Source organism: Oikopleura dioica, chromosome 2, assembly GCF_907165135.1.
Source record: "Oikopleura dioica chromosome 2, OKI2018_I68_1.0, whole genome shotgun sequence".
Classification (NCBI taxonomy): Eukaryota; Metazoa; Chordata; class Appendicularia; order Copelata; family Oikopleuridae; genus Oikopleura; species Oikopleura dioica.
In genome coordinates, this window is record NC_137292.1 from 8,932,947 (window position 1) to 8,959,768 (window position 26,822).

A 26,822-nucleotide genomic window follows, 5' to 3' on the forward strand; every position below is an offset into this window, starting at 1 on the left:
CGCGCCTAAACGCTGCGCATTTGAGCGCGCGATCGGAATTTTAGCTCCTGCGCGATAACTCAAATCGCGCCTGAAAAGTGGGCGATCGTCCAGACGACAAAATCTCGGATCCCTGCCCATATGTTCCTTCGGGACAAAGTTCTTGAGTCAAAGTTGAAGACCCGCTTGAGCAGTATTTTCCTGCCGGACATTTCTCTGGTTCAGTTTGATTGTTGTCGCAAAAGTATCTCTCTGGGCAAGTATTACAGATCGATTTGCCGTCCTCTGTTTGAAATTCGCCAGCTTGACAGTTATTTTCACTTCCATCGCTACAAGAGCTACCAGCAGGACATCTTTTGAGCTTATCTGTATAGCTTGCTTCTTCACAAATGAAACCCTTAGAGCATTGAACTCCTCCACCGCTGTTGTCGATCTTTACTCTATCTGCTGGGCAGTATGTCTTTTCAGGACACTTTGAACAGTCGTTAACAGTTTGTCCTTGTTGTTGAGATCGCCAGTATCCTTCAGGGCACTCGATAGCAATCGGTGTGCCGGCTTCACAATAGGCACCGGTAGGGCAAGGTTCCCCTTGATCATCTACTGATCCGGCGCCACAAAGAGCTCCAGCACTACAGTCGGAGTAAATTTCAACATTCGATTCGCAGTATTTTCCAGGTGGACACTGAAGCTCTGTTTCAGATCCTTCAGGACAGTAATGACCCTCTGTGCACGGCTCAGTTTCACTTGAGCCAAGAAGACAGAAGCTGCCGCCAGGGCAAACTGTCACATTAAAAGTCGTCATTCCGGAGTCGGCACAAACAAACCCAGGTTCACAAGGAACACAATCCTCATCAGAGAGCATTATTCCGCCAAAATATGTGCCTGGTTGACAATCACCATTTGGCTCAGCAAGTTCGGCAACAGCACAGTATTGGCCGGGAGAACATGGATAAGCGTCAATTTGTCCAGTTTCATTTTGAAAATAACCAGCTACTGTCTTTGAACAGTCAATAGTTCCTTCTATCGCAGTAAATGTTCCTACACTGCAGCTTTGCGCAAGTCCAGCTTTGCAATATTCTCCTGGTTGACACTGCAACCCAACAGGAACTGGAGAGTCTATGCCAGAACCATCACAGTGGTAGCCATTCGAGCATTCTTTCGCGTCGGATAAAGTTGTGGCAAGCAATGGGCAATAAAGACCTTCAGGACAGTTATCACAGGATCCTGAAGATGTGCCTCGTTTTCCGTCGTTATATTTTCCAGGCTCACATGGCTGTGGATTTGGTTTCGTTGGATCACCCTCGCAATAGTACCCCTTTGGACACTGCCCACATCTGTCTTGATAAATTGGATCATTTCGACTAGGCAAATCGTCACTTAATGGATTACAGCTTCTGGTGTCGATTGGTGATGCCGACGCCGCTGCAGATCTTGAAAAATAGCCAGGAGAAATATCCGATCTGATATTGTTATTGCAAGACTTTCCATGCTCACAAACGCTACATTGCGAAAAGTCACTAAATCCAGTTTTTCCAGTGGCACCGTATGTTCCACCAAGACAGGTTGTTTGAGATGCAGTTGGATTATCAACCGATGGTGGTCCTAGGCAAACAGTTCCTTCGTCACAAGCAGTTGGCTCAGTTAGATTTGTGGTCGGACACTTGAATCCATTAGGACAAAGCAAGCACTCACTTCGACCGATTTCGTCATTGAAAAACGCTAGATTGCATTGTTCTTTTAGTCCATCGGTGCAAAACGAGCCCGCATCACATTCATCACCGGGCTGATCTCCGTCGCGTGTGAAATCATCAGGGAACGGATTTGGTCGCATCGCTAGTTTATCACAATAAAAACCGTCAGCGCAGGTCCCTGTTGAAGAATCTTGTCCTCTGCCTTCGCAATATTCTCCAGGCAAGCAGTCCAAGCATTTATCTTTGCTGTCTAAGCCTGTTATTGGATTGTATGTTCCGTAATCGCACTCATAAAGTTGCGTAGCTCCTACAGGGCAATAATGACCTACTGTGCATTTCTTTCCAGTAGTATCGGCAGTGACACTGTTTTCGTCAGCTCCAGGGTTAGGAACATTTGCGCCGGATTCACAGACAAAACCGCCGTTGCAACTCCGATCATTACTGTCAATGATATCAAGAGCAACTTCATCGCAGTAGTGGCCTCTTGGACAGAAGACACACATTGCATCTGTCGATGCTCCTTTCTGTGAAAGATATTTTCCAACTCCACAGTGATGCTCTGGCTCGATTTGACTGATTGTTCCGATGGATCCGAGTTTTGTTGAAATTTCACCGACGCCGTTAGAAATGTAGCAGTGATAGCCAGCATCGCATAAGATTGGCTCAAGCATTCCTAGACTTGGGCATTGAAAACCAGGGGGACAAGGCAAGCAAAATTCTTTTCGATCTTGAGGTTGATAGGTTCCACGAGGACAAGGAATTGGAAGATCTGATGCTTCTGGACAGTAGTGTCCCTGTGGGCAAGGATCTTGACACTCGTGATAAGCACCTTTGTCGGGTGATTCTGGCGTTGCACCTTCACAATAACACCCTGCGATACATGCACCAGTTACAGAGGGCTTTCCTGGCTCGGAACAGTAGTATCCTGGCGTGCAAACTTCACAATCACTGGCGTCAACTTGTTCTGTGGAGTTTGAGAAGGTTCCTGGTGGGCAACCCCAGGGTTCGTAAGTACCAGCTGGGCAGTAACCACCTTGTGGGCAAACATATCCTCCCTCTGCTACAACTTTTGGATTAGAAACAGAAGCTCCAGGGCTTGTTCCTGGACAGACGTAACCAGGATCACAAGGGCCTCGAGGTTGTAAGAGTCCAACTGAATCGCAGTAATATCCCTTTGTACAGTCGGTGCACTCGTCTGCTTTTACTAGATATAATTTTTCACCAAATGTTCCAACTGGGCATGGAACAGGCTCTCCGACAGCTGCTGGGCAGTAAAACCCAAGAGGACACGCAATCATTTCTGGGGATCCTTGAGGACAATAATATCCTTCTTCGCAAAAGTTACAATCATCTTGTGTTTCGCCACCACGTTCATCTAAATATGTTCCAGGCTTACATGGGACTTGTTGGGGTCCATATGATCCGATAATATCAGGTCCGTAAGTCATGTTACTGGTACCAGTTGCGGATGTTTTATACGGATTTTCGATGTCATCCGGGCAATAGAAACCCTTGTCGCAAAGAAAATTTGTATTGTAGTACCACGATGCCTCCTGGCAAAAATAGCCAGCTGGACATTTTTTACAATCAGAATTTCCAGAAGAATCTCTTAGTATGAATTTGCCCTTTTCTGACTGAATTGTTCCTGGAGGACATGCGATGGGTTCTTCGATGTTATCTGGGCAAACAAAGCCTCGTTCGCATTCAAAAGTGTCGTTTTGATCAATTGTCCCTTCTTCACAAATCCGACCACCAGTGCAAAACTGATTAAGCATTGTCTCAAAAGATGTTCCAGGATCGATGCAGTAGTATCCTTCCCAGCAAATTTCACAAGAAGACCAACCTTCTTTGCTATAGAATCCAGGCGGGCAATCTGCAGGAAAGACTGTCCCAGCGCCACAGAATTGTCCAGCAGTACAAGTTTCGCAGTCACTCTTTGCCGTATTTCCAGTCGTATTATAGTACGTTCCGAATGGACATGGCACTGGTTGAGCAACCCCTTGCTCGCAGAAATTTCCAGCGTCACAGGGTAGACACGCATTTTCATCTACCTGTAGAAAGTGTGGTTGATAAGTTCCGGCGTCACATGGGTTTTCATTTTTTGATTGCGTTCCGGCAGGACAGTAATGACCCGGTGGACAAGGACCAGTCGGGACACTTGAGCCGAATAAGCAATAATATCCTTTTGGGCATATTGTGCAGTCAGTAGCGTCTTCCAAGCTTGCATTTGTAGAATAAGTTCCAGCCGGGCAGGGAAAAAGACTTCCATGAGTTGAGCCTTCAGGACAGTAGTATCCAGGGTTGCAGTCCATTCGCACAGCTGCTACTTTCGATGTCATATCCTGGGGAGACTCAAAACCAGTGGCAACTGGACAGTAGAACCCAGCTGAGCAGGCTTTACAGTCTTCGACCTTCGTCATTCCAGTTGAAAACTGTTGAGTACCCGCTGGGCATGGATATTGATTTTCTGAAACAGTTCCTTTTGGACAATAATGACCTTCTGGGCAAATATTCAAAGCACTTGCGGCCTTAACGATAGCGGGTTCAGGACAATACCTCCCTTCCTCGCATGGATGACATTCCCCTTCATCTGAAAAACCGGTTTCACCAGGAAGTACATAAGTTCCTGCTGGACAAGGAATTTGTCTAGTTGCAGGATAATTTTCAGAACCGGCTGGACAATAATATCCAGCCGCGCAAAGAGTGCAAGAACTAGGATTCTGGGTGGGGTTTAATCCATTGCCAGTGACATAATATCCAGCGGGACATTTTTCACGGAAGCCGATTTTCTCTCCTTGTTCACAGAAAAAACCATGGGGACAAGGTTGCTCTATCGTTGATCCTGCGGGACACCATTTTCCTTGGCTACATTCACTACAATCTGATTCATTTTTTCCTCCAGTTGTCGTTCTCATAGTTCCTGGTGGGCACGGATGAGCTCGGCATGATGAATTTTCGTCATCAGGACAAAAATATCCTGCTGGGCAATCGTCTCTTGTTGTCGAGCCTTCTTTTTCAGTACAAAATCCTTTTCCAGCTTTCAAGCAATTTTTCCTCGATGTCAAAGAAGGAGTGCTCGAATATGTACCAGCAGGACAAGGAGTCTCGAAATAAGACCCTTCAGGACAATAATTACCCGGAGTACAAGGGGTACCGTTTTCTACGCCAGTCTCACAAAACTGACCCGCGGGACAGAATTTACATTCGGACCCGGAGTCAGGAATCATACCCAACGGACAAAAGAGAGGTGCATCAGTATTTCCTGGGCAATAGCGATCAGTTGGACACGCAACACATGCTCCGTTAGCATCTCGGTACTGTCCTGGACTGCAGTATATTATATTTCCACTTGAATCACATGATACGCCAAAACCACATTTCGTACAATGAAGCTCGCCTTCTTGGGAATATTGTCCAGTTGGACATGGATCTTTCTTCGTCTGGTCAGTGCAATAATGACCAGCTGGACAGACCGTGCAAACCGCCGCGCCAGCAACAGAATAATGTCCATCAGGGCATCTTATTTGACTCGTTTCGGTGGTATCAGGACAGTAATAGCCAGCTTTGCATGAGCGGCATAAGTGATCTCCAACAGAACTGTACGTTCCAGGCGTGCATTTAGTAAGAACACCTTGCAGAGTACATGCAAATCCAGCAGGACATGGTTGGCAAAAAGCTTGGCCTCCTTTGGAAAAAGTCCCTTGTTTGCAAGCTTGTTCCACATTCGGATGCGGGCACTCAGAACCTGCAGCACAGGGAGTGCATGCACCTCCTCCTGTGGATTTTTCACCAATCGGACACGGTACTGGAGATCCAGAGCTGCAGTCAGATCCAGAAGGACAAGGCAAACAAAAAGTGCCATCAATGTATCCATTGGGGCAACTAACACAAGCACTTTGATCTGTATTCGGCACTTTACCATTACCACAGGAACTGCAAGACGCTGCACCAGCAGCAGCGACTTGATTATCTGCGCATCGTGTGTAAGTGTTCGAATCGCAAGAATGACCAGCAGGACAGCTTTGACAACCGCCACTATCAGTAATGTACTCATCATCATTGCATTGGACCGCTCTTCTTGATCGATGATGATCATGACCTGGTGGAAACTCACATTCTTCGACTCCATGAAGACCTAGAGCATCATCAGGACACTCGAGGACAAGATGAGGTTCTGGACAGAAATGTTTCACGGGACAAATTAAGCATTCTCCTGAATTGTGCGTGGAATAAAAGCCTCTGTCGCATTTTTTCATCCATTCTCCAACACATTTGTAACCAGCTGGGCAAAATTTGTGATTATTGAAGTCCCATCCCAAGCCAGGAGGGGGACCTCTTATCTTTTCCTTTCTTCCGTTTTTGCATCTTATTCAACTTTATTCAAAGAAAAAATAAGGCTCTACTCACTTGAATCCTTCAGGACAAGGGACGCATTCAAGAGTTTTAATGTTTATAATTTCATCTTCTTTGCAAAGATCCATCAGATTTCTCGCTGCTTGACCAGAGTCAAAAAGCAGCAAGATAATCCCTAGCCTTCCCATTTTGCTTTATTTCGGGAAGAGGGTTTCTCTCGTTTGAAAAATCTCTTTTAATTCTTTGATTTTTTTCTTATTGAAGACGTCTGTTTGAAAAGAGAGAGTAGGAATAGTTTTTCTTTGTTGCTAGGCAGTTCTATTTGTCGATGAATTCGAAATAATAGGGAACCGTCGAGAAAGAAGGTAATTATCAAATAAAAGAATTTCTGCGCAAACAGATAGATGCAGATCATTGTCGAGTTGTTTATCAAGTTCTCACTTATGCTTCTGATTGTTTCCTGCAGTGAAATCAAGGAAGATTCTGGTGCAAATAAATTTTATTAGAAATCTCTTTTGCATTTTGAGCGAATAGGTAAAAGGTTGAAAGACAGAATTATGAAAGAAAATGTTCTTTTGAGCACTTAGTTGATTGGCAGCGGCACTCCCTTGGACTTGTACTCGTTCACCTAGTAATCAAGTTTATCAATTACAGTCTCGGACCGAATTTCTCACCAGGCGGGACTCTTGGGATCCCTCTCGTGGAGTGAGCCTCAACCACGTGTACACCAGTTCGGATTCGCGCATCCCGAAGAAAGTATCATATCCACCTCTGTACTCGTCATCAGCAAAAATCTTTCAAAAAAATAGAAATAAAAGATTGAAAAATTTCAGTACCTGTGGAGCTAGAATTGGAGGTTGAACTGTATCGGGAATCTTTTCAAGCATTCTTTTTCTGTTGCTTGGTCCTCCAGCGAGGTCGATTACTGTATGTTCTATCTAAAGATATTTTAGTCAATTGATAAATATAGGTTTCATATCCTACCTTTTGACCTTGAAGATACATAATAATCTCATCACACTTCTTTTTCATCGATAAATTAGCACTCAAACTTGTCGTGTAAACCGTAATCATTCTAAAACACAATCGATTATTTCTCTTTCTTAGCAATAAAATTTTTGAATATCCAAATTATTTGAAATTTGGTTCTCTTGGAATTTGCTCAGTGATTCATCGACAATATCTTCTGAAGAGGGTCTCGCTCTTCTCGTTTAGAGCTTACAAAATATGTAACATGGGTGCTATTGTTTGTCCCTCGACAGGTGTTTCTCTGAATAATCTATCTGAAGCGCTGTTTTTTTCTGAAAAAATAAGTAGCTTATTCTTTCGAGGAAATGAACCGAGCGCTCGTTTGAGGATTTATAATTAGCGGGAGCTTTTTTTCTCAACTTGAATTCATTCAACCGGCTTAAATATCTTAAAGACCCTGAAGCAAAAACTTAACAAGAAGAGGGACGACGTTAAAAACGGAAATTACTCAGCCCTGAATATATTTCGTCTTGATGGCAATTTTCGAAGACAAATTGATAAAAATTCAAGTGTCTGCACAAAATGTTAATGTTCTCATAAATTAGCTGCCCATTAACATCTGGCATCAATAAATAATCGTTAATTTTTTGCCTTCCTTTCAAACCACAATCACCAGTTTGAGCTTTTTTTTTTTTGAAAGAACTAAGCGAAAATTAATTCGTTTTTAAATCACTGTCTAAAATTGAATGGGACGGCCCCGGTACCGGCGAAATTTCCGGCGGTATTGGATGGCGGACGTGCGCAATTACGAGTCTAATTGCATGTCGAATTGGCGTTAAATTCGCTTCGGTCCTCATTCTTCTTCTCAGTGCATGGGAAAGAGGCTCTTTCCCCGTCCCAGCTCTTTCAAAGAGCTGGGACGGGGAAAATCGCTGCTCGGTGGTGGTGGAGGAGCCTAGGCCGCGGGGCATCTCAGCGCTACCGCCGCCCTCGTCCAGCCTCGGCCCGGCCGCCAATCACGCCGAGCCTAACTACCTGAATAGACCGTAAAACATAAGCAAAACATTTATGAATGAGAGAGATGCGATCTCTGAGAAGACCAAGGAAGGATAACATCGATAAATTTCAGCTGAAATCATAGAGGAGTACCCTAATCAAGAGGAGAAAAGCGCCTGTCAAATGTTACGAAGGCTAAGAAAGGTCAATCTGGTTAGTTTTTTCCTTCAGTTTCTGTTTCAAAACGCTAAAGGATGATAAAAAAACCGAACAAAGGTTTTCAGAAATCATGATTCGTAATAGCCAATAATTTAGCTCATTCAAATAGGTCTTATGCTCCAGAAACAAGAAAAACTTAGCCAGTGAAAAATAAACACATGAAATTAATGGTCGTTAAATAATCTGGTTTCTCATCGTTTTCTTCTTTTCGGAAGAAGATTTATTAGCCAGGCGCTAATCGTTTACGGTACCGAATGAAGAGAGAACGTTTTTCGCGAAATCAAAAATGCGTTGTTATCTTTCACCAAGTCAACTTTGTAAAAACCTCGTCACACTTTTTGCCATCGCCGTCGTCTTCCAACTCACGAGATTATTAACAGACGAGCTCGATGCAGAAACGAAGCCTCCACAGAGTTCCTCACTCACTGCCTCAGGAAGCCACAAAGAATATGTCAGGGTTATGCCTGGCGCATCGCCGGACAAGTCCGGAAAGTACTCCATCCATCGTTTTTACAAAGCGGAAGGTTTTGGCAGTCATATGAAGGCTAAAGATATCACCATGGTTTCACATGTCACGATTGATAAAATGCACCTTCTGTTTTGGGGCTCGAATTTTTATTTGCTTATCAGGGCGTGGTCCTTATCCTTTATTTAAGGGGAGTCCTCAACAAGATTATTGACGAAATTTCTCTCTTCAATTATGAATTTCGAAAGAAACAAGCCAAATTGTAAAGCCGCAGTGCGGCTTTTTCACGATCTTACCTTTTTCTCGAAACATGAAAGTAACGCTGAATGCCCAAAAAAGAGAGTGATTAATTATTCGAGCCCGTCGAAAGATGGAAATGTCTGAACGCTGGGATGGACCGATGTCAGTATCAATTTTCGCACCTGGCCTTGATGCGAGTTTTGCTGATGATGCGATCGACGGCTTACGACTCTGCTGGCCTGTTCTCAGAGAGTTTATGACATTTCATCTTGGTATAAAAATTAAGGATGATCGATGATCAGCTTATTATTTTAGTGTATCCAACCGATACGCCGGCAAATATGACAAATACAGGCACATTCGCGTACCTTTCTTGTAAGGACATTACGAGGCGATTGATGACGCAGAAATCTGTCATGCAAACGGACGAAAACCTCGCGTACAATATTCAGTATCCTCACAATCTACTGCGGAACATCGCTAGAGAAGGCGCTCTAACTGAATTCGACCTCGGTACGAAACGCAAAGCGAAACTCTTTTAAATAATTTCTCAGTTGTCGACGCGGGCATGATTCCATCGGACAATCTTCGTCCACTTTTCATCGAATTCGCAAGAGTAAATGGGCTCTTTTCGAAAGTTGGAGAGGACGAAACTCCTCAAAACATTGCATACGTTCTACCTACTTACGAAGTTCGGTCGGAGGTCCGGCTCCCCTATACGAAGAAAGAGCTCCAAGGTAAAAATTCAAATCTCAAATCCCTTATCAAAACTGTCATTACTGGCAAAAGTACCAGTGTAGAAGATGCCATTTTGCCGAAGATTTTCAAAGAAGAGATTTTAATAATAATTAACCTAGGACTTGTAAACGATAAAAACGCCCGAATTCTGATGCAAGAAACTTGCTGGTTCTGCCAAAAAGCCACCGACTACGATAGATGGATTGCAGAATCTGCACAAACAGACTTTGGTGTTTCTTATCCAGTGCCATTTACGAAAACTTGGATGCCATTTTTCATTTCTAAAAGAAAAACAACGCCGAAATTCGACGAGAACTTTTACTACTACGGATACGATCGGCTGATACAAGTAGATTTCATTTTCTTTTCGTCCCTTTTTATTTGGATTTTTCAGATCTGCGAGATGAAAATTTCCAGCTTTTCTTTTCAAGTTCTATCTCAAGGATTTCTCGTCTCGAGGGGCTACAAAGTAAAGGCATCTCTATCAGCAGAAGAAAAACGAGTCAGGGATGACTGGAAAGAGTTCAAAGCGGACTTCCAAAAAGCGCTAGAAAAACATGGACACACTGATGAGGCGTATCAACAGTGTTAGGCACGCGGTCTTGAAAAAAAAGCTAAATCGTTACGTAAGATGAAATCAAGGAAGAGTACCCCCTTCCGCCCAGAGAAAAAAGATTTGCGATGGCCGGGAATCGAACCCGGATCTAATGCTTGGAAGGCATCAATGCTGACCATTACACCACCAACGCTTGGGAGCGCCTCTGTTTATTTTGAATATAATTCACGACCGCGAAAAAGACTTTCAAAAAAAAAAAACGCCTCTCTACAAGTAGAGGTCGCTAAAAATGAATACTTATTTAATTTTACTACACAAATCACCGCCACTGTCAATACGATGATGTAAATATCCAGCTATCTTCAAAATTCGACCATTCAACGATGGGAAAATATATATCCGCAAACTTTAGAATACTGATTAATTATGTTTATTTTTAATTTAAATTTTGTCTTTCATCAATTTTCACACCATTTTCTTCAAAAAAGGTCACCTGCTCGGCCAAAAACAGCCACGACCAAAACCACCATTGATTCTATTTCTCAAGCGAATCCTACTATTTTATACTTTCTGTAAAACAACTCGTCAAATCGTCAAAAATGCACCGTATTTATAAATATGCACTATGATATTTAGTCTTATTGTTTTCTGTACTTTTGAACATGAATAAACAAAAATATAAAAATGACGCTGTTTCTTACAAAAATATATATTCAAAGGTTTAGTTAGAAAATGAACTCAAGCAGAAACCAGTCAATTCGTGAAGAAACTTCATCAGTTATTGCTAGGGTCCAAAAACTGAATAGTCAGTTGTGTTTACTTCCTTATTCCTCGTCGCTTGCTTCGTCTTTTTCTACAGTTTCGACATCAGCGATTTCAACGGTATTCTTTCGGAAGAAAAAGTACCACACACCAGCGCCACCAAGGGCCACAGCAGCTGTGCATCCAAACGTCAACCCAAGGATCAGAGCCAAGTTTGGACCTTCATCTTCTTCTTCTGTCGTTTCAGTTTTTAGTGGCTCCCCCGTTGTGCCAGTAACTGGTTCTTCAGTTGTCGTATTTTGTCCTCCGTCTCCACTGGACTCTCCAGACCCCTCTGGCTCCTGGGTCGTCGTTGGTTTTGTACTAGGCTGTTCAGGGGACTCGGATGTGGTCGTTTCCGTATTAGGGTCTTCAGTACCTGGAGCATTAGTTTCCTGAGGAGCTTCTGTGCCAGGATTTGATGGTTCTTTCGTGGCAGTAGCACCTGTAGAAAATTCAGGATCGGTGACAGCTTCTGTTCCAATTTCTGTTTCCTCTGTATTAACAGATTCAGACGTCTCAGGTTCGGGTGTCGTTACTATTTTTGCTCCAGTTGTTACAGTTTCATCTGTAGGTTCAACGTCCGCAGCTGTAGAATAAAATTCAGGCTCAGTTGTAAGGAAAGCGTGTGCACCTATCAGCCCGAAAAGGATCTAAAAAATATAAATAAAGCCATCAAAAATTTAAATTCTTACTAAAATCTTCATGGTGACGGTTTGGTATGCGTGTGTTCAGAAGAAGATGATCCTGTTTTATAGAGCTTTCGGTTTGTTTACTGTTACCATGGCGGAAATCGGAAAAGCAGGTACCGCATATGCAGGCGACATCTTTAACACTTTCACATTCCCATAAAAACGCAATAACTCTCTCAAAATCAACTGAGTGCGACCCTGTCACAACGGCGCCGCATCTTGATTTTCACGATACTGTCTGAAGTGAAGTGGGTACTACTTGTGTTGGGGTAATAAAACACATACTATTACCTTGAATATTCAAGTGAATTACAACAGTAGTCTCCCATTCCAACTATTCATTCATGAATTTGTCTTTGCCAACACTTCGCCGGGTCGTTAGTCGCGGCAGATATGGTATCAATCAACCAGTAACTGACACAATATCGTATTTTATAACGCCGGAAAGTAGTACTGTCACAAAAACGCCATGAAACACGGATGCAATAAAAGAGTCCTGCCATTTTCTTCTTACGAAACATCTTCCTTCCTAGGAATATTTCGATCTCGTTTCCAAAACAAGGAAGTACAATAAAATGTTATTGAATTTATCCGACTGAAAAAAGCACTATTGTATGAACTTCTGAATTGCTTACTCCGAGTAAGTTACTCGCCTGAAAGGGTCTCACCTGTAGAATCTAAAATCGGCCCGCTAAAACAACAAGAATGAAGAAAACAACGCATTGTGATGTGTGAATTTTTCCATGGTTTTACAAAAATATATATTCAGAATAGCTAAACACGCTGAACTCTTGCAGAAACCAGTCAATTTAAAAGCAAAACTTCATATGTTTTTGCTTGAGTCCAGAAAGAGAGTCGCTGTTCAGTCATCTTTTTGATCATTTTTGGTTTGTGTCTCCTCTCTTTCCTCTTCTTTGTCCTCGGTCTTATCGTCTGACTCTTCTTTTTTCTCATCGATTTCTACCATTTCAACATCTGCAACTTCAACAACGTTCTTTCGGAATAAGAAGTACCAAACTCCGAAAGCGCCAATGCCAACAGCAGCAGTGCATCCAAAAGTCAGGCCAAGAATTAGACCCAAATTTGGTCCATCGTCGGCGTCCTCGGCCGTAGTAAAATCTTCAGTTTCTGGTGTTGTGGTTGGTTTAATGGTGGTTGTAGTATTTGTTTTACTGGTGGTTGTAGACGTTGGTTTAATGGTTGTTGTAGGAGTTGGTTTATTGGGGGTTGTAGACGATGGTGTATTAGTGCTTGTAGCAGTTTCAGTAGTGGTCTCTACGCCGTCACCAGATCCTGCACCTGAACCTTCAATCAACATGATCTCATCTTCAAGTCGGAATTGGAAAGCATGTGCGGCTATGAGCCCAAAAAATAGCTAAAAAATATTTTTAAATAGTCAACAAACAAATCTCTTACGAAAATCCTCATGGTATTGGTATTTGGGAATGCTTCTGTCAGCAGGAAGGGGTCTTATTTTATAGACTCCAATTTGTTTACTGTTACCATGGGCAAAATTCGGAAAGTCAGTACCGTATCTCCGGCGTTTAAGACTCTCAGAAGTTCATAAATAAATAGATTTTGCTCGCTCATTTTGAGAGCCCTTCTTTCAGCCTCAAATGAGTGAAGATTTGCGACAATTTAATGATGAGCTTACCGTTTGTTAGGTTTTACTACACCCGCTCTTTAGGGGGAACTACCAGCGCAACCCACTGTAGTAATTCTTTGAGTGTATTCAATACAGTCTTTCAAAATACAACTTCTGGTGTCCCCACTTGGCCACTAATTTATTGGCAATAAAAGTGACTATTTGGGCTAGACCATCCCGAATGTGAATTTATAGCCAAAAAATTACAGCATAAGTTTGAATTGCAAATAATTCTGAGTAGGGCTTAGCTGATAACTCAGCTCCTTCTCCAAACTGACTCCAGAGAACGCATTTTTCTTGCGAAATTGTCCTACGACTATTTGTCGCATTGTCTCCAAAACAAGCAGGCGATAGTATAGGCAAACAATCTCAACTGGACACAAATACCGTAAGAAAAAGTATAAGAATGTGGACTGTGGATTGACCATCGTGGGATTTTTCATGTTTTCTCTTCAGATTCTTATGGCTTAGTAGCTCAAGCTCAAGTCAACCAAAAAGTCTGCTTCAACATCAAAAATATTGAATCGAAACATTATGAAACATAATTTATGTTTATTCCAGAAAAGGATCGGGTTAGGGTTAGAATATCGGATTTCCAAGGAGATATTTGGATTAGGGTTAACCCGGTTAGGCCATCTCTCTGACAAATACAAAAATGTATCAAGAAAAGTACGATAGCAATTTTTCTGTAGCAAGTTTCATGAAAAAAATCGGACTCGTACTCTTACTGACTGCAATTTACAGTAGAGCCATGTAACGCGGATGCTACATTATCATAAAACCATTGGTTACGGAATCATTTTCACACAAAATCATTGTTTGCTTCTTTGTTTAGATGAAAGTAGGAAAATTCTACCTTCCTAGGAAATTCCTCCTGGTCGCCAAAACAAAGAAGTACCATAAAACTTCATTAAATTTATTTCACCTCACTATCTTTCAAAAGAAAAAAAGTAAAAGTAAATTCTAGTAACGCCTCAGTACGTGACTAAGACATTTTTGATTTGCTTGGCCGACTCATCGCAAAAAATTCGATGACTAACCGGGTTAGTCTAACCCAGTTGATTGAAAAAATACCGCGAAAAGAAGGGAAAATAATTTTCAGTTTTTCAGCCATAATCAACGCGGGTTCTTAATTTCAGAGATGGAAAATAACAATCTGGGCAGAGAGTTTTTGAATGCTGTAGATCAGGCGATGGGAGTTGATTATCAGGCCAACCGACGTTATCCACAAGATGGGAATACAAGAGGCGTTCCAGTGCATCCGCCTTCGCGTAATTATGTGACAGTCAATATAAATGCCAGCGGAGGATCTCAGCAACAAAGGTAATGATTTTTCGCGAAGCGTTTTTCATCATTATTTCTTCATTCAGAATGAATCATTCCACATTTTGTAAATTTCAGATACAATAGCCAGCCGTCTACATCAGGCTTTCAAAGCAGCCAGAATCAATTTCAAAACCCAGGAGCTTTTAATCAACAGCAACTGTACCCTACTGGTATGATGCCGCAGAACCAACCTATTCCAGGGAAAGCTACAAATGCTCTTCAACCTCTTCGACCTCTTCAACCGGGATCATTCTATCGCATGAAAATGAAGGAACTACTAGGGAAAATACAAGCTCTTAGTGGAAACAAATACCTTCACCAAGATCCAGAGCAAATTGCTTACATCCAGTATGGACTAAGTAACACAGGAGGTATGATCATTCTCTCGACGAAAAAAATATAAATTTATACGAAAGACGCGGCAAAAATGTAGAGTGGAGGACTCTCGCCCAAGTGGACTCTCGCCCAAGTGGACTCCCGCCCAAGATGGACTCCCGCCCAAGTTGGGCGAGAGTCCTTTTGGGCAAGAGTCCATGTGGAAATTTTCAACAATGAGAAACAGAAAGTTGGGCGAGAGTCGATCTTGGGCGAGAGTCCTCCACTCCAATTGTTAATGACTATTCAATGACAAAAGAAAGCAATGAGCTGTATATAATAAATATGCAATGTGCTTTATATAAATTAAAGTTAGGGTTAGGGGGCATTGGACAAAATGACAGAACAACCTTACCCTTCAGTAACCCTAACTAACCCTAGACTAGACCCCGGCATCTTAGGACCTAAGGGGCGAAGCCCCGTGGTAAGGGGCAATTAGATTTGATAATTTCGGCTGAAAAGTGGTGCAGTAGGACTGACCTTCTCTTTCAGCCTAGTCGAGGATTAGCACTTTTTTGAGAGTTCCAGTTTTATTAGCGAAGCGCTATATTTTCTCACATCAAAGAATTTATGCTTTCGCTTATCTTGCTGGACAAACCGAAACTGGAACTCTCAAAAAAAGTGCTAATCTTCGATTAGGTTTAAAGAGAAGGTCAGTCTTACTGCACCACTTTTCAGTCGAAATTATTAAAATTATTTAAATTACCATCAGTAACCCTAACTTACCCTAGCCTATCCCTCTCGGGTAAGGTTGTTCTGTCATTTTGTCCAGTGCCGCCTAACCCTAACTTTAATTTTTATCAAGTACATTTCATATATATTATATACAGCTCATTGCTTTCTTTTGTCATTGAGTAGTCATTAACAATTGGAGTGGAGGACTCTCGCCCAAGTGGACTCTCGCCTAAGATGGACTCCCGCCCAAGTTGGGCGACAGTCCTTTTGGGCGGGAGTCCACTTGGGCGAGAGTCCACTTGGGCAAGAGTCCTCCACTCAAAAATGTACAATCGATGTTGTCTTACAAAGATTGAAAACCTAACGAAACACTTGAACGCTTTACAGTATATAACCAATTCCAGGAAATGGCTGCTTGATGATATTTGCAATAAAGAGGATATTATACCGTTTTGAATCAATTCCAGCCTTTCAAAGACGTCGATTCGACCTTCTCGAAGATTTCGAGAGAGATTCTTTCGAAACGCTTGTAAAAGACCTAGATAAACGACATTTTCACAGCTCACCTTATAATTGTGAAGTGGGCGGTGTTTTCAATTATCATGGGGATTTGGCCTACACTGAGCGAGCATACAGAATGATCCGCGACTTTGAAGATACCATGCAACAATTTAGTAAGAAAATCATAGAAAAGGCATCTTTTATTTTTTCATTTTTAGACACTCAAAGTCAAGTAAAAAAGCTCAAAGATCAAATCGCCAGGGAAAACGCCCGAATCGACGTGGAAGAAAGAAAGCACCTGGAGGAGCAGAATATCAAAAAGTGGCGAGACTTGAAACAGTGCGAGGAGATTCTGAAAATTGCGTCTAATTGCGATCACGAGAAACAAGACTCCAACTGTTGGCTAAAAGAATGCGCCGAGTAATTACTTTATACTCGAACAAAATTAATCGTTGTTATTCAGAATGAAGTTTTTCATTAAACACTCAAAGGACTGTCAAATATCAGAGTGTTCGATGTGCAACGGGGTAAGTTCAACTTTCTATGGCATTTGATCATTCGATCTTTCATTGAAGTTTTTTGGTCTGTGCACCTATCATGCCAAAAACTGCGAAAACAGTGCTACTTGCAAGACGGTCTACTGCAAAGAAATCAAAGAAAGAATCTACGAAGAAGAGCTGGAAGTTGCGGAAGAAATCGCTGGAATTCTTCAATGAATTAATGTTACTTTCGTCAAAAAATGTGAAGAATGAAGTAAATAAACTTCTCCAAGAAGCTTGAATAAAAGATAAACTTCATGATTTATTGCTCAGTAGAATTTTTTGCGTAATGGCAGAGTTTGTTTCAAGCTGAGGCTTTTTTGGGATCAGCTTTTTTTCATTATTAGAACCTTGGCTAATGAAGAATATTTAAGATGGATCCCGTTATCATAGGTTGAAGAAGGTTCTCTCTGCTTTCTTTCGGCACTGTGCATTCGTCTTTCGTTTTCAAGGTGCTTCGGTCTGTTGCTCGAGTAGCATGGCTAGCAGTTCTGCTTATGTAATGGTGGAACTGCTGGCATAGAATCTTTGAAGCGGTTTTCAGATTTACTCTTGCTTTTGAAAATGATGAAAATTTCTGAAAACGATCATTTTTGGAGAATCTCTTCCAAAGCAAAGCAAGGCGATTTCGGTAGCCGTATGACAGGAATGAGTAGATGACAGGATTAAGAGTTGAGTGGACAATCGTTAAGCTATAGTTGATTTTAACAAGCTTGATTATCTTAAATATCCTACACTCGGGCTGCCTCGCCAAATCGTTTGCAATTTTTTGAGTCTAAGATCCCTCCCATTGTCTAAAAGAGGCAATAGATATCGTGTTTGAACTTCCACTCTAACCTGAAGATAGCCAAATAGATGAAATGGGGTCAGTGCGAAAAAGTAGCACATGACGAGAATTGCTATTAGCAAAGTCGCTCGTGATCGGTAATTTTTGCCGCCAGATTTATTCAGCATTTTTGGATTAGTTTTCTGCAAAACAATCTGGAGCATACGATTAGTAATCAAGAAGGGTAATCAAATCTTCTTACCAGGATATTCGAATAGCAAAATACGATCGTCAAGAGCGGTAATAAATACCCAATAATGAACAGAAATCCTCGCCACTAAAATAATGGTCATCAAGCCATCTAATAAAATTTGACTGACTATGACGATCTTTTCTGGCTGTCGACACAGACATTCGTTGAATTGGTGATCGTCGGTGGCCTCGTATGCTAAATAAGATTTGAAAAATAAAACACAGAAAACCCGGTACCTGACGAGTTCAAGTATGTCTTCACGTGATCCTCACAATCGGCCTGCGTCAGAGATGATGATTCCAGCTCATCTTTGCTTAGCTGCTGGCAAACTTGGCCGTTCATTTTGACATCCTCGGGCTCAACAAGGATAATGCCACAGGTATTCATTTCCTCTCCACCCGCATTAGACCATTTTCCTACATCGGTCATTCCAGGCAGAACTTTATTTCGGATTTTCAGATTCTCTTCCTTGTTATCAAAAAATCAACGATGAAATCTCTCAATCCGTTCCTAGAACAACGGCAATTATCCAGACGACTAGGCACAAGGCAGTCATTTTGTTCGTTGAAGTCCTGGAAATTTTAAGACGAAGATAAATTGTCAAAAATACCTCAGCTTGCGTGCGAGTTTCAAAAAGGCAGAACGGTTAGTTGAGCTCATTATAGCAACGTATCTATCAATGGATAGAAGAGTGAGCATAAGGACTGATACGAAGAAGTTCGCTGATTGTGTGAAGACTTGATATGTACAGGAAACAGCGGATGCAGTGAACTCTTTATTTCTCCGTGTGGCCATTGCAAGCGGAATCGTCGTCTAAAACCGATTATGCAATCAACAAAGAGCAATCAACTATTGCTCACAAGATAAAGCAGGTCTGCCATGGCCATATGTGTCAAATATAAACTAGTTGGCGATCGCTTGTCTCCTGGATCACCTGCCAAAAGAACCAATAAAACGAGCATGTTCATCTTTTATGTTGGATATAAATTGGTTTGCATTAAAATTCTATATAACATTAAGACATTCGGCATCTGTCACTTTATGTTATTTATCTCACATCCAAGCCGGAACGCCGAAGACGAAGCACATCCAGTAAATGACTAAAATATATCCGCGTGAGCGTGAAATGACTGATTTACATATAGATTGGCACTAATTTGACGGAGGTCACGATTAGAGCGAATGCAGATTTCACATACTATTTTGAGGCTGTCCTGATGTCACGAATTGACGGTTTGCGCTTTCCATTTTTCCTAGTATTTCGTCCATGTCTGAATTGACACGTTAGAATTACAGCAGTCACCAGCTAACGAGCAACAGTTCATTTTACTCTGACTTGTAGACAAAAACCGAAGTCAAAAAATAATACTGCAAGTCTCACCGAATTCAGCATTGACAACAGTTTCGGTTCCATTAGCGGGCATCAACTCTCCTGATCCAAAATCAGACGGCGGAAAAGTTTCCGGTCCCATAAGCTTAAGCAATCTTTCTTCGTCGAAGACCCATTGCTGGAATTCATTTGGGAACTTTTGCCGGCAGATTTCCGTGTTTCCTTTTTCGGGCTTCAACAAAGAAGCAGACCATTTCTCTTGTTATGTTAGAAGCCGTGGCTATATTAAAAGAATCCATGCCAAATTGACAGTCAGCTTTAGTCTCTCGCTTTCATCTGAAATTGGAATGAAAATGCAGATCTATACGCTGTGCGCTTGTGATGCGTATGCATTAGGGTTAAACAGGTAATTATACAAGGTATGGAATCGATCATACTGTTTTCAAGTTCAGTTTGATTCACTTGACTCTCTTCTGAATTCCCGCGCATATTCGGAAAAAGCTTAAACTTCAGACTGACCTTATAAAATAAACTCGGCTCCCGTCGAGAGTTCGCTAGTAACAGTCAATATTATATTTCGCCTCTATGTCCTCTTCACTCTCGCGAAAATTGAAAATGAAGACCCTCGTCCCCTGCCATTTATTAAAAATGAGAGTTACTGGTTGCGTGGTGAACTATATAGTCTAGTATTTATATATATAACGTATTAATATTATGCTGAGAACCACCAAATGGGAGAGAAAGCCCTAAATTTTTAAGCACTCTTCGTTCACGCGAATAATCCTTTATGTCAGTCAAGCTAAGTAGTTCAATACCTGCAGTTGAGGTCAATTCTGATTTTTTCTCGGAAAGCTATTAATTCTCTGTGATACTGATTTAGCGTCGAATAGAGTCGAGTTAAAAATCGTGGAAAAAGTAAGAGAATACGAGGGAGGATATCAATTAACTGCGGAGTATTCCAGACCCATTATCTCATACGGCGAAGATTAGCCGATCTGAACACCGCTGATCGGTCTCTTGCTCTGGCAATCTAACTCTGGACTTACGCAAACACTGTATACGCGATGCAGACTGAAAACACTCAGTGGAACTAGTTCGATTTGCTCAGATGATGAGAGAATAACCCAGCGGGAAGCACTTTAGTCAGACTCGGAAAAGTTGAAAAACATAAAAACTCGACAGGGGTGTTGTGAAGGGCCTATTGAAATTCAATTTATCCTGCTTATTTGATGAACTCTGAATAATGATATACAGGAATTTCGAAGAGAGATGAATCAATTTATTCACTTTTATAAGTAAAATTTATGAATATGGAATGAACTTTACTCTGTTAACACTTCCCACTGAAGAATATAATCTCAAGGCTATCGGGCTGTTGTTGGTAATCGCAACAACATCATCTTCACCGTATGCTGGTTTTGAATTTCGAATATAAAAGAAGCCGTCCATATCTTCTACTTCGTCAACCATCCATTTAGTGTGATCACTTTTTTCTAAGATAACGTAATTGTTGCCACTACTCCACATTTCCACTATTTTCCAATACTCGATAGGATTTTTCATGATGCTGTTATTTTCAGTTTTTATAATATAGAAGCCATCAGCATCCTTTTCAACAACATATGCCTCTTTTTTTCCTTCACTGTGACCAACGCAATTCTTTTCACCAAGAGATGTGTACCAAACTATTCTTGAAAGTATTTTTCCAGCTTCAGACTCAATAAAATACTTTCCAGGTTTTAATGAGTTATCCACAACTGTTGTGAATCCATCTGTAGTGGTCGTTGGTGCGATAGTGCTATAGGCGACTCCTGCTGAAGTCGTTGGTATCGAATTCGTCGAAGGGGTCGTTGCTTGAGATGTTGACTCTGCAGTAGGATCTGGAGTTGACTGTGATATGATTGAATATGGGGTTGTTTTGATGTCATTTTGTGTCTCTAAGAAAGTAGTAGTATCGGTAGCCTGCGTTGAAAAGAAAAGTTCAGTTGTTGTAGTGAAATAATTTGATTGCGACGTTTCATCAGGGAAATATTCACGTGTTGCTTCTGATGGTACTTTTAGCGAAGTTTGTAGATATTGATTGGTAGTTTCTGCAGCAGAAGCTATTGATGACAGCATCTCAGTAGTTTTTGTCGTTTCTATATTTTCAGAAACTTCAGTGGTACTAAAATATGCTGTCGTCTCAGAATTATTTGTTGTCTGAGTTTGAAAGGTTAATCGTGTTGAAGCTGTTGAAATGCTGTATTCTGTTTGAAAAGGTTCAGTTGTATTTCCTACAATCTGTGTGCTCTTCTGAGATACAGCCGTCGTTGTGTATAGCGATGTTGTTGGATTAAAATCGATTGCTGTTTTTGGAAGCATCGCTGGAATGGATAAAATTGTTGCCAAGAATACTACGGCAAGGAATAAAATACGAAGTCGTCGATTGCCCCTGGTTCGGACTTCAACAAAAGAACTTGTCGAAGAATACGAAGAAATGCTCTCTGTTTCTGTATCACTACTCATTTTGGTTTGAATGAGTTCAAGCAACTAGAATTTCTATTTTTGATCAGTTTTCTATTAGTACAGCTTCTGAGATTCCTTTATGCGTATGCGAGTTCTTGACATAAACGAAAGCTTCCGACAAAACTTTCCCATGCTGTTTCTCACCCTTGGAATAAGGGCCTTCATTGACCTGCGTAAATACAAAAAAACGCAAAATTCTGTCTTCCTAGAGAGTCAGAAATCTGTCGAAATATTTACTTTGAAATGTTGTTTTATTTCAAGAGAGGTGACACGCAAGTAATTTTAGGGGAGGGCAGTGGGTAGAACTAAATGAACTTTTAAGAAAATTGTGCCTATAATAAATTACTGTCAAGTAGCAGGTACGGTACGAATTTTAAGGGAATGGTTGTGAGGGACAGTGAAGGTTCTTTGGTGGCAACGCAAGTAAAATGGCGGTGAGAGATTAAAGAGTGACGCCGGCCGAGTCCAAGTAGTTCTTCAGATGTCCCTGTGCTTCTGCGTCGAGTTTTTGGAAGATCGGAGTGATCTAACAATGGAATGAATAAGAATGCACTAGAAAATGTTCATACCTGTCCAGGGTTGGCTTTGTTGAGCTTGTCAAGAGTCTGGACAAGGTAAACCTTTGGATCTGGGCAGTTCTCCTTCAAAGGATCAATGGTCGCCTTAGCAGCGTATGTCAGAATAGCAGTAGCATTACTGTATCCTTCCATCATCGGCTCGACAATTTCATCGTCTCCTTCTTCGACTGGAAGCTCGAAAAGAGCGATGACTTCCTGCAAAAGAGCTCCCCAAAGATCTGGAGCAATATTTCCTTTCGTTAGAATATCCGCAGCAAAAACGCCCGCCATTTTTCGGTCGACAGGATTTCGAACTTTACGGATGTGCTGGGTGACTACCTTCTCGCAAATCATAGAAAAGCATCCTGGTTGGATACTGTTTGTAATGTCGCGAAGCTTTTCAGTTCCATGAGCAGCTGCGTAGCACGAGAGGAACTCGACAAATGCGGAAGCATATTTGGCGGTCTTGCTACTTTGTAGACGACCGAAGAGAACTAAAAAATGGCTGAGAACAAGTGAGAGGACTAAAAAGTTATACCGATGAAAACGCTTTTGATGTACTCAGCGACAACTTTTTCTGGAAGGAAGCAAACGATTGCCTTCAAAAGGACGAATCCATGGACGTCATTTGTTCGTGATGCAATCAGTTTTTGGAAAACACCAAGCAATGGGTTGAGCTAAAAATAGTAAATAGAAACGTGCAAAAGGTAAGGAACTTACATTCTCAGCTGGTTTGGACGGACATCTCTCAATAATAACACAGAGAAGAGTGACCAGCGGTTGGGCATTTCCAGATGCTTCCCAAAGCTGAGGAGACAGAAGCGGTTTGTACAATTCTAGGTAAGTATCGGGGCAACCACCTTGCTGCTGGAGAAGAAGTGACATAATTTGGAACACGTACGGGACGATTTCTCCGACGTCCTTTTCCAAGACTTGAAAGAAGAGTGGGAAGAGGCTAGAAGAGTTTATTTATGATGAGGTGAGCGAACAATTACCTGTCTTCAAAGCTTTTCGTGGCATCAGGCTGCGCTTGGCAGAGAATTCGAATACAAAGGGCAAGACACTCGAAGACATTGTGGTTGAAGTTTGGCCTTGCTGGATTGGCGCAGAGCTGGGTTATTCGCCCGTGGATCATCTGCACCAAATCTGGAACAGAAGACAGGAGAAGCTCGCGCTGAAGTGCGAGGAGCTTGCAAAGTGCCTTGGCAGCGAATTCATTCTCAGAAGACGATACAATCTGTCCAAGTTGAAGGAGCAAGTCATTTTGAACTGGCTGGACGAGGGCTTTGGTGACCAAGGGTTCTTTAGTCTTTGGCATCTTCGTCATCATAATTCGCTCAACAGCGTGCGCCGCATAAGCTGCCACGACGGGTGAGCTGTGCGTCAAAAGCTTTGACAGAGCGGGGAGAGCTTTTCCCACGCGATCGCGTCCAATGATTATTCTGAAGCTGGAGAAGAACTTCAGACACGCAGATGCAAGTTGTGGCTTGTCGCTAGCCAAGTCACTCTCAATATACTGCTCCCAGAATTGAACGACGGGCAGAATAGACGAAGTTTCCGTGACGCCATGTCTTTCCGTCTTCTTTTTTTGTTCCCAACGAGGCAACAAGGAAAATAGCAGCTTCTTTGAGCTTCCATTGGCTGTTGTCGGATTTGTAAGACTCGAGAGCTTGGTTGATGTGAGCACCGAAGATTTCAGTAATCTGAGTCAGGGGTGACCATTTGGGCAAAAAATCATCGTCGGGCCGACCAATTGCCCGCCCAATACTAAAAATCAAGACCCGGGCCGACCAAATGCCCGACCAGTCCAATGTGCCCAGAATGCCCAATCGGGCAATTGGGCAATTTTTCGGGCAAAAATTTTCCCGACATTTCGGGCTTGTTAAAACTTTAATTTTTTTAATTTCTCTCAATAATTTATTACAGTTGAAGAGTTGGAAGGTTTGAAATATATTTAAAAAGCGGTTAAAAAAATAATTTTGTAAAAGATCGATCAGGTTGTCAAGAATAGACAGCTAACCATAAAGGTCCACTTCACACACTCTTGCATAACCGTCTCGAAAAAAAGGGTTCAAAAATGGGGTTGGAAAAATGAGGGATAAAAAGGATCTGGAGGTCAAGGGTAGACAGCTAACCATGAAGGTCCACTTCACACACCCTTGCAGAACCATCTCCGCAAAGAAGGGGCTGAGTTAAGGGACCTGGGCGAGCAGCGCTGAGCCAAACTTCACGCGCTCGCCGTTCTTGTTAGAAATAAGATTTTTTGAAATTTCTTTTTGTAAATTATATCTCCAAATCCTCAGCTTTCTGTTCCAATTCTTAGTTTTTCTCTATCATTCTTGGTTGATGAGCTAGCGAGAAAAAGAGAAGCCCAACTTCAAAAGGCATCAAGTCTTGCAAACTTAATTTTTTCTTCATAAAATTAGCACCATTGAAAAGCGCGTTAAATTCTGAACAGATCCCACTCCATCAGCTTAACTAAATGGGTACTCATTGGCGTGTAAGGCCAGATAAACAAGATAACTTAGCGCCCGCCCAGCGGGAATCATGTCCAGGAAGCCCAAAATAGCTAAATCGGACTCCGATTATCGGAGCGTCCAGCCGTGCCGCGACCAGCTGCCCGCGCTAAGTAGTTCTCTTTATCTGGCCTTACACGCCAATGAGTACCGATTTAGTTAAGCTGATGGAGTGGGATCTGTTCAGAATTGAACGCTCTTTTCAATGGTGCTAATTTTATGAAGAAAAATTAAGTTTGCAAGACTTGATGCCTTTGAAGTCGGGCTTCTCTTTTTCGCTAGCTCATCAACCAAGAATGATAGAGAAAACTAAGAATTGGAACAGAAAGCTGAGGATTTGGAGATATAATTTACAAAAAGAAATTTCAAAAAATCTTATTTCTATCAAGAACGGCGAGCGCGTGAAGTTTGGCTCAGCGCTGCTCGCCCAGGTCCCTTAAGGGTAGGGATAATTTCACAAAAGGATCAAGAGGTCAAAGGTAGACAGCTAACCATAGGGGTCCACTTCACACACCCTTGCAGCAGCTTCTCCTTATATCTTTTTCTTGTTTGTGAGCCTAACGACAAATAAGCGGACAGGAAAACGCCCACGTTCATGATTTTCCCTGGTGGGCATTTGCCCAACTGCCCAGAAAATGCCCAAATGCCCGACTTTTCCAATGTTGCCCAGCCTATTTTCAGGCGTTGAGCCGACCAAATGCCCGCCCAAAAGCGTTTTGCCCGAAAATTGCCCGATTTGCCCAAATGCCCAATGCCCAAATGGTCACCCCTGATCTGAGTCTCAAAGTTGCGTGACAGAGATCGAATGAGATCGCAGGCTGCTCGTCGTCTGGTAGCCTGGTCAGAGCCTTCGAGATCTCGGCGAATCCATTCTTCTGGATTGTCTTCAAAAAGTTCCTGATCCTGCTGACGGAAGCCAACATTGGGCATGATGACCTGCTCGCAAATGGTCTTGAGCGCTTCGCCTTCAGAGAAAAGCTTGTTGTTGCCAGTTTGATCAGCGACAGATCCAAGGAAGCTCAACGCGTTGGACACGAGGAGGTCATATTTCAATTCAAGACCAATCGACGTGAGAAGCTGCCAAATGGCCTGGACGAACTTGGGGAGATGGTTTTCAAATTCTTCGCCGTATTTTTGAGTGTACATCGAGGCAATTTCGCAGATCTGCGCCTTGAGCTGCTCTTGGACTCCAGCTTGCTCGTCATCATCTGATTCGAGGACTTTGATGCTTGGTGCAGTGAGAAGTGCGTGAAAACCGTCCATCCATACGGCGATATTGTCTTCGAAAAACTCTGGAAGATCCTGGTAGTTGAGGGAGTAGAAGACCTTGGCGATAAGGGCGAGTGTGTTGTAGAGCAGTTTTACTTTATCGTCTGCGAGCTGGCCAGAGTTGATGATCGTGAGGACTCGTTTGAAGAGCTCTGTGAGTGGCGTGGCAAAATTGTCGAGAACGTATTTGATCTCAATCCACAGCTCGTTAGACTGAAAGTATCGTTGAAATTCATGCACAAGTAATTTTACTGCTGACCTTGAACTCGTATCTGTAGCGCTTGAAAAGTGAATGGCAAGTGTGAAGGCATCCGTTCACTCTGGAAAAGTCGTCGGATTGAATGTGTTGGCAGATTTCGGGGATGAGATTCAGCCATTTCTCATGAAAATCGACTCGTCCGATGATTGTGATTGCTTCCGAAAGCTGTTTGGTGATACTTTGAGGAGATTTTAACATCAGCTAAAGAGGCATGAGAAAATGATAGGAAAAACTTGATTTACCTCGACAATATGTGTTTTCACAGCCGACCTATCGTCCTCTGATAACTTGTCGGTTTGATCCCAGCATCGTTTGACTACATTTTTAAGTGTGATAGCCGCAGCTGTTCGGACAGTCAACTCTGTGTCCGCTCGGTCCATTGAGGTCATAAGCAGTAAAGTATAACCTGAAGAAATAATGAAACGATTCACAGTCAATGAGGAAGAGTACCTTTCTCTTTTCGCATTCTCTTAGAAAGTTTTCGGCCGTCTTTCTCGTCTCCGCATTTGAGCTCAATGTCTGCTGGAGATACTGGCCGAGAGCTGCGAGGTTCTGATCATTAATTTCCATTCTGATAAAACTCTAAAAATCAAGAATAAAATGTCT

At 42.1% G+C, this 26,822-nt stretch overlaps 9 protein-coding genes and 1 non-coding gene across 10 annotated transcripts; 3 read left to right on the forward strand and 7 right to left on the reverse strand.

Moving 5' to 3' along the window:
* Window positions 1-40: 40 nt before the first annotated feature.
* Window positions 41-6,249, reverse strand: LOC145698123 (uncharacterized). The gene is made up of 2 exons (XM_081775327.1): window positions 6,078-6,249; window positions 41-6,035 (listed from the first exon to the last, which is right to left on the reverse strand). The coding sequence occupies exons 1-2, from the start codon at window positions 6,209-6,211 to the stop codon at window positions 41-43; spliced, it is 6,129 nt and encodes a 2,042-aa protein (XP_081631453.1). The 5' UTR covers window positions 6,212-6,249.
* Window positions 6,250-6,517: 268 nt separating this feature from the next.
* On the reverse strand, window positions 6,518-7,107 carry LOC145699189 (adapter SH3BGRL-like). The gene is made up of 4 exons (XM_081776452.1): window positions 7,008-7,107; window positions 6,860-6,961; window positions 6,698-6,817; window positions 6,518-6,651 (listed from the first exon to the last, which is right to left on the reverse strand). The coding sequence occupies exons 1-4, from the start codon at window positions 7,095-7,097 to the stop codon at window positions 6,607-6,609; spliced, it is 357 nt and encodes a 118-aa protein (XP_081632578.1). The 5' UTR covers window positions 7,098-7,107; the 3' UTR covers window positions 6,518-6,606.
* A 1,916-nt stretch (window positions 7,108-9,023) lies between these two features.
* Window positions 9,024-10,279, forward strand: LOC145697322 (beta-1,4-glucuronyltransferase 1-like). The gene is made up of 5 exons (XM_081774508.1): window positions 9,024-9,185; window positions 9,229-9,426; window positions 9,468-9,650; window positions 9,771-10,000; window positions 10,046-10,279. Exons 1-5 carry the CDS (start codon window positions 9,044-9,046, stop codon window positions 10,241-10,243), a joined length of 951 nt encoding a protein of 316 aa, XP_081630634.1. The 5' UTR covers window positions 9,024-9,043; the 3' UTR covers window positions 10,244-10,279.
* Window positions 10,280-10,328: 49 nt separating this feature from the next.
* TRNAG-UCC (transfer RNA glycine (anticodon UCC)) lies at window positions 10,329-10,400 on the reverse strand. The gene has a single exon. It is a non-coding gene; the product is annotated as a tRNA-Gly (tRNA).
* Window positions 10,401-10,887: 487 nt separating this feature from the next.
* Window positions 10,888-11,721, reverse strand: LOC145697323 (uncharacterized). The gene is made up of 2 exons (XM_081774510.1): window positions 11,704-11,721; window positions 10,888-11,661 (listed from the first exon to the last, which is right to left on the reverse strand). Exons 1-2 carry the CDS (start codon window positions 11,713-11,715, stop codon window positions 11,032-11,034), a joined length of 642 nt encoding a protein of 213 aa, XP_081630636.1. The 5' UTR covers window positions 11,716-11,721; the 3' UTR covers window positions 10,888-11,031.
* Window positions 11,722-14,425: 2,704 nt separating this feature from the next.
* Window positions 14,426-15,136, forward strand: LOC145699746 (uncharacterized). The gene is made up of 3 exons (XM_081777013.1): window positions 14,426-14,668; window positions 14,747-15,042; window positions 15,088-15,136. The coding sequence occupies exons 1-3, from the start codon at window positions 14,487-14,489 to the stop codon at window positions 15,102-15,104; spliced, it is 495 nt and encodes a 164-aa protein (XP_081633139.1). The 5' UTR covers window positions 14,426-14,486; the 3' UTR covers window positions 15,105-15,136.
* A 1,066-nt stretch (window positions 15,137-16,202) lies between these two features.
* Window positions 16,203-17,022, forward strand: LOC145699665 (uncharacterized). The gene is made up of 4 exons (XM_081776934.1): window positions 16,203-16,395; window positions 16,441-16,642; window positions 16,686-16,749; window positions 16,798-17,022. Exons 1-4 carry the CDS (start codon window positions 16,359-16,361, stop codon window positions 16,936-16,938), a joined length of 444 nt encoding a protein of 147 aa, XP_081633060.1. The 5' UTR covers window positions 16,203-16,358; the 3' UTR covers window positions 16,939-17,022.
* A 36-nt stretch (window positions 17,023-17,058) lies between these two features.
* On the reverse strand, window positions 17,059-18,216 carry LOC145699644 (uncharacterized). The gene is made up of 6 exons (XM_081776914.1): window positions 18,017-18,216; window positions 17,908-17,975; window positions 17,790-17,864; window positions 17,599-17,742; window positions 17,497-17,555; window positions 17,059-17,453 (listed from the first exon to the last, which is right to left on the reverse strand). The coding sequence occupies exons 1-6, from the start codon at window positions 18,207-18,209 to the stop codon at window positions 17,117-17,119; spliced, it is 876 nt and encodes a 291-aa protein (XP_081633040.1). The 5' UTR covers window positions 18,210-18,216; the 3' UTR covers window positions 17,059-17,116.
* A 63-nt stretch (window positions 18,217-18,279) lies between these two features.
* Window positions 18,280-18,748, reverse strand: LOC145698124 (C-X-C chemokine receptor type 1-like). The gene is made up of 3 exons (XM_081775328.1): window positions 18,641-18,748; window positions 18,391-18,593; window positions 18,280-18,352 (listed from the first exon to the last, which is right to left on the reverse strand). Exons 1-3 carry the CDS (start codon window positions 18,746-18,748, stop codon window positions 18,280-18,282), a joined length of 384 nt encoding a protein of 127 aa, XP_081631454.1.
* Window positions 18,749-21,858: 3,110 nt separating this feature from the next.
* LOC145700722 (exportin-2-like) lies at window positions 21,859-26,803 on the reverse strand. The gene is given in 10 exon segments (XM_081778047.1): window positions 21,859-22,141; window positions 22,185-22,666; window positions 22,711-22,849; window positions 22,893-23,127; window positions 23,168-23,760; window positions 23,762-23,873; window positions 25,461-26,170; window positions 26,217-26,417; window positions 26,459-26,622; window positions 26,667-26,803. Coding segments are annotated over 10 exon segments (2,736 nt in total). The 5' UTR covers window positions 26,683-26,803; the 3' UTR covers window positions 21,859-22,057.
* Between the last annotated feature and the right edge of the window lie 19 nt (window positions 26,804-26,822).

Coding starts and splice junctions, on each gene's coding strand:
- LOC145698124 (XM_081775328.1), bottom strand. CDS start 18,748: ATGAACATGCTCGTTTTATTGGTTCTTTTGGCAGGTGATCCAGGAGAC. Junction 18,594..18,640: donor TGGCAGACCTGCTTTATCTT/GTGAGCAATAGT, acceptor AATCGGTTTTAG/ACGACGATTCCGCTTGCAAT. Junction 18,353..18,390: donor AAACTCGCACGCAAGCTGAG/GTATTTTTGACA, acceptor TAAAATTTCCAG/GACTTCAACGAACAAAATGA.
- LOC145699746 (XM_081777013.1), top strand. CDS start 14,487: ATGGAAAATAACAATCTGGGCAGAGAGTTTTTGAATGCTGTAGATCAG. Junction 14,669..14,746: donor GGAGGATCTCAGCAACAAAG/GTAATGATTTTT, acceptor TGTAAATTTCAG/ATACAATAGCCAGCCGTCTA.
- LOC145699665 (XM_081776934.1), top strand. CDS start 16,359: ATGATCCGCGACTTTGAAGATACCATGCAACAATTTA. Junction 16,396..16,440: donor AGATACCATGCAACAATTTA/GTAAGAAAATCA, acceptor TTTCATTTTTAG/ACACTCAAAGTCAAGTAAAA. Junction 16,750..16,797: donor AGTGTTCGATGTGCAACGGG/GTAAGTTCAACT, acceptor CTTTCATTGAAG/TTTTTTGGTCTGTGCACCTA.
- LOC145699644 (XM_081776914.1), bottom strand. CDS start 18,209: ATGACCGATGTAGGAAAATGGTCTAATGCGGGTGGAGAGGAAATGAAT. Junction 17,976..18,016: donor GACATACTTGAACTCGTCAG/GTACCGGGTTTT, acceptor AATCTTATTTAG/CATACGAGGCCACCGACGAT. Junction 17,556..17,598: donor ATCTATTTGGCTATCTTCAG/GTTAGAGTGGAA, acceptor TGCCTCTTTTAG/ACAATGGGAGGGATCTTAGA.
- LOC145697322 (XM_081774508.1), top strand. CDS start 9,044: ATGGAAATGTCTGAACGCTGGGATGGACCGATGTCAGTATCAATTTTC. Junction 9,651..9,770: donor TACGAAGAAAGAGCTCCAAG/GTAAAAATTCAA, acceptor TAATTAACCTAG/GACTTGTAAACGATAAAAAC. Junction 10,001..10,045: donor GATACGATCGGCTGATACAA/GTAGATTTCATT, acceptor TGGATTTTTCAG/ATCTGCGAGATGAAAATTTC.
- LOC145698123 (XM_081775327.1), bottom strand. CDS start 6,211: ATGGGAAGGCTAGGGATTATCTTGCTGCTTTTTGACTCTGGTCAAGCA. Junction 6,036..6,077: donor CCTTGTCCTGAAGGATTCAA/GTGAGTAGAGCC, acceptor AAGTTGAATAAG/ATGCAAAAACGGAAGAAAGG.
- LOC145699189 (XM_081776452.1), bottom strand. CDS start 7,097: ATGATTACGGTTTACACGACAAGTTTGAGTGCTAATTTATCGATGAAA. Junction 6,962..7,007: donor TGTATCTTCAAGGTCAAAAG/GTAGGATATGAA, acceptor AAATATCTTTAG/ATAGAACATACAGTAATCGA. Junction 6,652..6,697: donor GATCCCAAGAGTCCCGCCTG/GTGAGAAATTCG, acceptor CTTGATTACTAG/GTGAACGAGTACAAGTCCAA.